The following is an 8,775-nucleotide window of genomic DNA, read 5'->3' as shown; positions in this document are numbered from 1 at the left end:
ATTAGATTAAAAGACTTATAAAATATTATTAAAAGACTTACTTAGATTAAAAGTTAATATTTTCTCTTAATAAAGAAATAAGCTAATACACAAAGTTCAATAGTTTAGACACTGGAACATTATATAATTTCAAAAAGCTCTATTTCTTAAAAAATACCTTTTTTCATTAAAAGAAAATATTAAACAGTTAAAAGACAATTCATCATATAAAAGGTAGGAGTCAAACTTAAAATGCGTTCAATATAAAAGCATTATAAATTTCGACATCAAACCATTTATTTTTGAACAACTAGGCAATTAAATATACATTATGTACAAGAATTATGTAGGATTTGTGTTGTCTTCTTTGTTAAACAACAACGGCATATAATAGTAAGTAACATAATCTTTCAGATGGGCCATTACAACATAGTGAAGTACTTAGTGCTTGTACCAAACTGTAATATTCTATATATGGTCCCACCTAAAGTGTAGAAATAGAAATCCAGCACGGATTTGTGCTGCTTAATTAACGTAAAACATAAATATCTATGCCTAAGCTCTTACATTTGGTTGCATCAGTCGTGGGCATGACATGTATATGCGTGTATTACTTTACACATGCATGTGCAACGTGTACATGCATACATGTCAAGAGAGTAATCTACTTGATAATCTAACATGATCTAATCTAATTTAATATTAATCAATCTATTGATTCGATTTCACTGGTATGTACATCATTAAATCATACTAAAATTTTATTCTAATATTATTCGGAAAATAACGGGTATTTCGATGTTTTTCCCGTAAAAGCCACGGTCTGTACGCATACTACAAGAAATGTTAAAAAACATAAAATACAACTTACCACTACTGCACTTAAATAACACGGCATTCCATCTTTAAGTTAACATCTTGTTTAAATTAAAAAGCAGTCTATAAAAGAAACTTTTACTGGGATTATACTCACTCTCTCACCAGTTCGCCACTAATGCAATTTTCGCGCGTTTTTCACTTCGTTACTGCTACGAAACTAATTACAATGGTGACGGCGCATCTGTCTACATTTTGTATTGCGCGCGCTTAGAATAAAAAAAAAAAAAAAAACCCAGAATGTCGTCAATATGATTTTTGTATAAAAAATATTAAAATCTTCTTGACTACATTAATGAATTTAATGCATTAATTTATGCAAGAATAATTGCATATGCATTGCATAGCAATGGAAAAATTGGTTTTTCCATTTTCTTAACTTATTTTCTTAATTTATAAAGTATGTAGTTATGATCGATAATCGATACAAACACGTCGCACCTTAATGACGACTATTCTTTCTACAAAAGTGTATTTCACACTTATTGTTGGTATGTGTTTGAATCGAGCAACAGTTCAAGGATTATGTTCTATGGTCTTCGTAAAAATAATCCTTGTTTTTTTCCAAGGATAAAGTGCAACGTGAATGATTGTCTATTTTCTCACAGCATGTAAGTGTTTTTCTCTTCCACTCTAATGCCTGCAGTTGACGTACGTCTCCGTTTTTCCATTTACGATGCGAACGTAACGAGTACAGGCTCGTACGAAGAGTGCAGGTACTCGCTGGTCTGTAGAAAAAGAAGACACTGTTGTAAATATGTTTTATAATAGGTAATGTCATTAATTATACTAAGACTAAATCTTTAAAGCTATCTCTCGAAATATTTAAATAACTACTCCAAGTAAATTATGCGTTACAAATATTTTTGCTGTTACATTATGAAAAATGTAGCTAGTATGTGAAATAAAAATTTAGTCTCAATATGATGGAACTGGCTGCGCGCCAGCATGAAATCACGACAAAAACCACACAGCATCGCCAATACATCAAAACTCGCAAACTATTAATCGCGATAGTCAACAATCGCGACTGTTTGAATTATTTAACTTATTCAAATGATCTAAGGCATCCAAGTCTGTTATGGCACACGATGTTAAGTGTCACGCAGGTATGCAAGCAGGCAATCGAAATTGTCACATCGGAGTTAGTATTGTTAGAGCACACACTCACATGCCTTCTGATCTGAATCCTGATCCGCGCAAGACGGTTGTTGAATATATAGAGCCGGTTTCAGTGGCCTGCCATCTTGATCTTCAACTTGTATTACCAGCCCATGGTTACTTCCGTTTCCATGAGAATTCCGTTGGTTCAATCTCCAGAATCGAAGGCTTTGTCTCACATCTAACGCCAAATGGGTACCTCTGGATGTGAGAGGAGTCACTACCGAATCCATCAGGCGTTTCTTCGCTGTTAATACAAATTTTTATTCAATTAATATTGTTATTCGCTGTTAATAATACATTTTTATTCAATTAATGTTATAGATCAATCCACAACTTACATCGATGCCTCTTCAAAGTTTTCGTGTAATAGTAGACCGATATCCTGATCTTCTTCTCGTCTTCCTCCTCCTCGTCGAATGTGCTTTCTGAAGAAGATGTCGTGTTTTCTTGTGGTAATTTGAATATTCTTAATTTAGCGGCTACCACATGATCGCTAGAAGTCAAATTCAATTGAAAGTGCATATTCATAGAGAATGAGTCCGTCCAGGCATCCTGATCCGTGTTCCGTGGAATTTGACCTGGTGGAAGAGACCCATATATATTTTATACCAGAAAAATATTTAGAGTATTAACGAGATATTAGTCTGTTAACTAGATAGCTCGTCGGATATAATAATTTCTTTATTTATGGATCCCCTATTCTTTAATGCATTATTTCATTTATATATAAATTCTCTATTGTTTAATACGTTATTTCGTTTTTATTAAAAATAAGTTGTATCGCATTTATATTTTCGAACCCTGAAAACTTAACTGAAATTGATTTAGCTATATTAAATTTTTAATCCGCGATTACATAGTTAAGAAATTCCTATTAACAGGTTAAGTAACTTACAAGTCGGTGAAAACATGGTGAGTCGTTCGCGTTGAACTTGGTTGGCGTCGGTGCTGAGGTTGAATCTTCCGGTGAGAGCCAGAACCCGCGTCTTGATGTCCTCGATGGCTTTTTCACCCTGGCTGCACACAGAAACAAAGGTTTATAAACCGATGTAAACTAGCAATAAAAAGTAAATTGGAAAATAAAAGAATCACAGCAGCCGACAAATTCTCCATATAAATACTCGAATAAAACAGTAAAAAAGGAGAGTTTGCAATTTAAATCTATTAGTAGATAGAAACTGAAGTTTTAGATTGAATCGAGGATAGAAATTGAGAAATTGGGTTAGAGAGTAAAGTGAAATAAAAGAATCAGAAATATTCGAAGAATTCCGTGTCGGATGATGACGACGTAAAAATTTTCACTTGGAGATACGTGCAAGCTTTCCGGGCAGCAAGGCAGACTAATGGACAGTGGTCAGTGACCTATAGGGCCCATAGTGTGGGTCACAGATATTTATTATACGTTCTAGACATTGACTAGACAGCCGACACGAGCACTAGTATATACCTCATTCGTCTCGTCTAGCAGGGAAGTGTTGATGCATTTGTGTTATATCTCGAATTTTAATATCTTCTATTAAATGAATTTTTACTTTAGAATGCTTCATCGAACAGAGAACAATCTGTTACGATAACGATAAGTACTAATTAACTACTAATTAAACTTGCAGAAGAGAAGACTTTCAAGTCTATCTATGTAGAACTTGCATCGACGATCAGGTGAGATTACGGGATTGCATAATGGAAGCTCTAAGTCATTAAACCCGGCAGGAAAAAAAGGAGGAGCGTCTTTTCTCTACGTCACTGGCAAGGATTGCTTCACTGGACGCCCACTTGGACCTTTAAGCGCAACCAATCGCGCGTCAACGACCTCGTTGTTGCTCGACAAACAACCAGAAGTGGTTTTCCTAAACAATCGACTGGTCAGGTTACGGGAATGGTGACCACGTGGGGTTAGACGTCCAAGAGGAAACGTGAAAAAAATAAATTTCTTTTTTACGAGTTTCGACTTGTCCCACTTTTTTTTGCAGAGGAACCTCTTTAGGGAAGCGGAAGAGATAGAAGGATGAGGGTATTTGGACGAAATCTCGCCACGAAATCTTGATGGGTTGTATTCCATTCTAGACATGCTCCTTAATCTAGCCACGTCCAAGTCACGCATTCTACAGCGTCTCGTTGCGTACGTGTCACGTCTGTCTGCCGTCTGGGAAAGGGAAGGACTCGGGTGTCTGGAGGCCGTTGCATCATGAGAATGAATCCAGTGATCCTTCCCGAGTACCGTATTAAGAAAATTGACTACGTTACGCCGGTTTTGTAACAGCCTTCGGACAAACACGAAGTAGCGTCGGCACGTGGAAATCTAGACAAGAAGATTTCTTCAATTTCTTCAAGGATCTTTCATTTTTATTATTACGAAGAACTTATTGTATAGCTGGACAGGTCTTCGATCAACGTGGCGAATATTGTATTACAGAATAATCTTTAAAATATTATAAAAAGTTTCATAACTTTTAGGAGAAAAAGCTTGGAAGCTGTTTTGGATGAAAAAAATCAACGCGAGAAGATTGGTAGGTGGCGGAGGTCAGAAGGTTGAAGAAAATGTTAGATCGCGGAACGGTGAACGACGACCTGATTAACGACGTCAAAAAATGCACGTTGCATCGTCTGGCGGTGAGGTGGGGAGCCACTGACGAAAACTTCCTCCTCGCTCTCCGTTGCGTATCTCGCATCATCTTTGTCGGCATAGGAAGAGAGACGCATAGACAAGGTCAGCGCATTAAATTAAAATGTATTACATAACCTCATAAGAGAGCAGTCCTAACTGCAGTCTGACTAGACACCCGGTGATTATGAGGGTGCTCAACTTAAGGCTGCTGTGTCGTTGCGATCTAACCCACGTCCGCTTTACTGTAGACATTGTAAGAAATAAATTAATCCGTCTGATACTATAGAACCACTTTACATCAGCCTCTCCCCTTGATCTGCGTCCCTAATCCACGTTGTTATCGTTGAGTAACACGTATAATTCTTTAGATGAAGTAACTGCGATTACTCTGTTCCTTTTCTTTCGACTGAAACCAGGCTAACCTTTGAAATCGAGCAAGAGGATTCTAGTATCGGTGGATTGTCCAGATCACCCTGTAGAGTCCCGAGGAAGAAGCGGAACGACGGGTACACCGGAGGACTCTCAGCAGGCTACGCCAGTGCCGACACGAATGCATTTACGCGTCTAGACTTAATAAAATAAAAGAAACGCCTTCGCACCAGAGGCCAAGGTGGTGGAGGAGAAGGAGGGCGATTTAAAAACATAGCTAGGGTCCACGGCGGAATTTCCACAGCGCGTCCTTCCTGGCTTGCTTTTCGTTCCCGCGTCTATCTTTCTCGATCACTCTGGTCGATAAATCATTTTTCTCTGACACCAGAAATCTCTAAACGATATTACGAATCATTAATTTTATTACGAAATCTTGACATTTTAAAATAGATTACGTTCGTAATTGAATTTGTCTCGGTGTAAAATTTTGTTAATACTTTTCTCAAAAATTTGAACGATCTCTAATTAATTTTTGAATTTTTTGTTTAGAAAAATATCAGCGAGGAAAAGGGAGGCGAAGCGGTTGAAGAGGCGGACGCTGGTCAGCCCGAGGCGTAGAAATTCAGTGGCGCTTCGTGGTTCTTCGTTTCATCACGGTATTTTTACGGGCCATCGAGATATTTTTACGTGGCGGGGGCAATGATTCGTCGAGAACGCCTTTGTCGTCAAGTATTCACGAGCACAGGTCTGGGTTACGTCGTTGGAAAACCGTTTGCCTTTTTCTTTCATTACAATAATTAAAGAGAAGATTGCCGATTTGGTTTCAAGGGAAAGAGTAAGAAGGGAAGAATGCGTGTTACCTTTTCATGCAGACACAACATACCTCTGTGGAGAATAGATCTCCTGTTGTTATCGCAATAAATCGTATCTCATGCAATACGAGCAATGAGATAATCGTGATGAGAGAGAATGTATTTTTAGATTATGCAAGCCAAGCCAGAAGGAAGGCAGCCTGTCGGCCGGGGGAGCAAAACAAAAAGAGTTCGACAGAATTTATCTGTCCATCTTGCTCGGTAAACCAAGTCCCTTACCCAAAAAGCATCAGATCATAGTGCCATCAGGGTGAAGCTTACCTGTCGAAGCTTGAGGTTAGGTTTCCTCTAAAAGACACAAAAAGCACATTGTATAGATTTTTTTATTAGACATTTTTGCAAAGCGAGACACACGATAAACAACATTTAATGTGAAAAATGAATGAGACAAAAAGGAACATAATGAATGAAAAAAATATCGAGCCATCTACGATTACTGAAATTTATAATCTTCCCCCATGAATCGAATCTGTACTGAATTAATTAAATAGAAATATATCTTAATTATCAAGAGCATAGTGAACTGAAGCATAGATTAGGAAAACGTCGAATCATAAAACACATCGATTAGCTCACTTACCCTCGTCGATGAGCAATGGCTAGTTGCAGGTAGGACGACAGATTGGCCAAGGGAAGGCTGCCGGCGGATACGTTATTGTTGGCCATGAAGAGCTTGACAGAATCAGGAGTGTCGTTTAGATACCCCAACGTATCATTTTCGTTATCCTCCGGATTCCAATTTAGTCGGGAATCGTGAATAGAGTCTTCATAGTCAGATGTCTCATTATCCTCGGTATTCTCGAAACCAAGGGAATCCACGAATTCAGGGATAACTCTGTAAACGTCATCTTCGACCCATTCGAGTCCTTCGTACTCACTGATCCTTTTATTCTCACTAAGTTTCTCTACACTTTTTGAAACTTCTATTTTATCAGTAGAATTGGTAACATGAACGACGATATCTGTACCATTTTTCTCTTCCGAAATTTTATCTAAAATGGTACTCTTGGTGGTACTGACGGTACTCGATGTTGAAAGTGTGGTTGCTATAGGATCATTGTTTAGATAGTTACCCTTTATGTCGGTGCTGCTCAATTGATAAACCAAAGGCACAGTAGTAGCAGTAGTTGAAGAAAGCGGTGATGATGTGGATGCATGAAAGGAATTACCAGTATTCCTTGAAGTTGTATGTCTCATCATCGAAACGTGATGTTTAGGCATTCTAAGATGATTTTTGTTATTTTCGTCGGAACCTGAGCTGGAATCGAACTCAGAGTCATCGTATCGGATCTTAAAGACCACGTGAGGCTCCATAGCTCTGTCAAAGTCACGATGAAGATTATTTGCGATGTCCTGTTCCTTGGAAGCTTTGGTAGCTTCTTCGTAGTCGACAACCGTGGGTTCTGACCAGGATTGCTGAAATTCTAAGTTGGAGGGTAAGTTCTCGTAATCGAGGATCGCCTGTCGATTATACGCCTCAAAGTCGAAATCTTTGTAAGAAGGTGACCTATCCACGTGACGATTCTTTTTATCTTCTCGTTTAACGTTTTCAAAATCAGGGTTCTTCGAAGACGAACGGCCCATAGAATTTTTATTCCAATTTCTACTTTTCTTTTCTCCATCTCCGTACAACACCTTCGACCAAGATTTCATATTTTCCTTTTTCCTCAGTTCTTCGTCTTTCTTCTTGTTCAGCTCCCTCTCACGAATCGCCAGAACTTCCTCCAGACTGTAATTTAGGCTTTTTAATAGCAACATGTCACCCGTGCTGAGATCGCCAGTGATTATTTTTAGGATAGCTTTCTCCAGCATCTTCTCCAGCCTCCTCTCGCTGAAGGGAACGGTGCCTTTAGCTTCTTCGCCCCTCAGACTCTTACTCTTGTCGCCCTCGGAGAGCACCACGTTCTCGTTGTCACTGGCCGCGTACCTTTTCACGTGGTCCATCAGATCTCCCTTCTTCTTGTCGTCCGCGTGCACACTGCGGTGATGATGGTGACCCGAGACACTGTTTGCAATCGAGACGACCAACAACAATACGAAGAACCCAGAGAATTCCATGACGACCACCATCAAACTCTTCTTCTCAGACTGAGAAATTCTCACTTGTTTTGTCCCTTTCTCTCTGTCAGGGTCGTACGAAGGCAGAAAATGGCACCACTTCGTTCATTGATACGGTAATGTAGCCACTGTTATCGTTGAATGGAGTCTTTCATTTTTATCGCGCGAGGGAATTCACAACCCCCGAAAGGTGAGCAATCGTCTTGACGAGGTAAGTTCGCTGAAAACCGCGTGGCTCTTCTCGTCGAAGCGAGTGACCCAGAGAACGGATGGACAAACGTTGACGGAAGACGCTGGAAGTGTATCCGCGTTACGAATAAGTGTTAAATAAACTGGTCCGTGATACTCTGTGGCGGGTGATCGCGGACTAGTCTAATCGCATCAGGAAGCCGCGGTATATATGTAAGTAGGAAAGATTCGTAGCATACGTGTGCACGGGCTGAGCAGTAAGTCTCAACTGAGCCGAGCTGGTCTGCTCACGGACATAATTCTGTCTACTCACTAATTCCGAGACAAGCACGAAGCCGCGAGAGGAGACGCGCCGGTGTTACTACGATCACTCGCTTTTTTCTTCTTCTCCTTCGTCTCCTTTCTCTTTCTCTCCGTGCGTCTGTTCCTCTCGCTCCACCCGCCGCGCGCGTGTGGTAATCCCTTTCCCTCGCTCGCCGAAATCCCGCGGACGACTGCCTTTTCTCGATCTCCGTGACGCTTTATCGCGCTCGCATCTTCTTCTTCTTCTTCGTTTGGTCGATTTTTCCCTTTTTCCAACGATTCTTCTCTCTCCTGTCCGCCCCCTTTCTCTTTTCGAAATATCGGAATAGGTATCTCACAGGCCTAATTTTTAGGGAGATC

General features: G+C 39.8%; 1 protein-coding gene and 1 long non-coding RNA gene across 4 annotated transcripts; one reads left to right on the top strand and one right to left on the bottom strand.

Moving 5' to 3' along the window:
* Nucleotides 1–202: 202 nt before the first annotated feature.
* LOC139993385 (uncharacterized) lies at nucleotides 203–8,775 on the bottom strand. Of its 3 annotated transcripts, none has more exons than XM_072015064.1 (6): nucleotides 6,446–8,775; nucleotides 6,127–6,153; nucleotides 2,915–3,036; nucleotides 2,358–2,597; nucleotides 2,027–2,263; nucleotides 203–1,583 (listed from the first exon to the last, which is right to left on the bottom strand). In XM_072015064.1, the coding sequence occupies exons 1-6, from the start codon at nucleotides 7,933–7,935 to the stop codon at nucleotides 1,489–1,491; spliced, it is 2,211 nt and encodes a 736-aa protein (XP_071871165.1). In that variant the 5' UTR covers nucleotides 7,936–8,775; the 3' UTR covers nucleotides 203–1,488. The 3 variants fall into 3 exon arrangements, with proteins under 3 accessions (XP_071871165.1, XP_071871167.1, XP_071871166.1); XM_072015066.1 differs by having other exon boundaries at nucleotides 252–1,583; nucleotides 2,031–2,263; XM_072015065.1 differs by lacking the exon at nucleotides 6,127–6,153 and having other exon boundaries at nucleotides 252–1,583; nucleotides 6,446–8,774.
* Nucleotides 3,034–6,291, top strand: LOC139993386 (uncharacterized). The gene is made up of 2 exons (XR_011801371.1): nucleotides 3,034–4,726; nucleotides 5,543–6,291. It is a non-coding gene; the product is annotated as an uncharacterized lncRNA (long non-coding RNA).

The sequence above is a fragment of the Bombus fervidus genome, chromosome 12 (assembly GCF_041682495.2).
Source record: "Bombus fervidus isolate BK054 chromosome 12, iyBomFerv1, whole genome shotgun sequence".
Classification (NCBI taxonomy): domain Eukaryota; kingdom Metazoa; phylum Arthropoda; class Insecta; order Hymenoptera; family Apidae; genus Bombus; species Bombus fervidus.
Note: the sequence above shows the minus strand (reverse complement) of the source record. Positions and strands in the feature narration are given on the sequence as shown.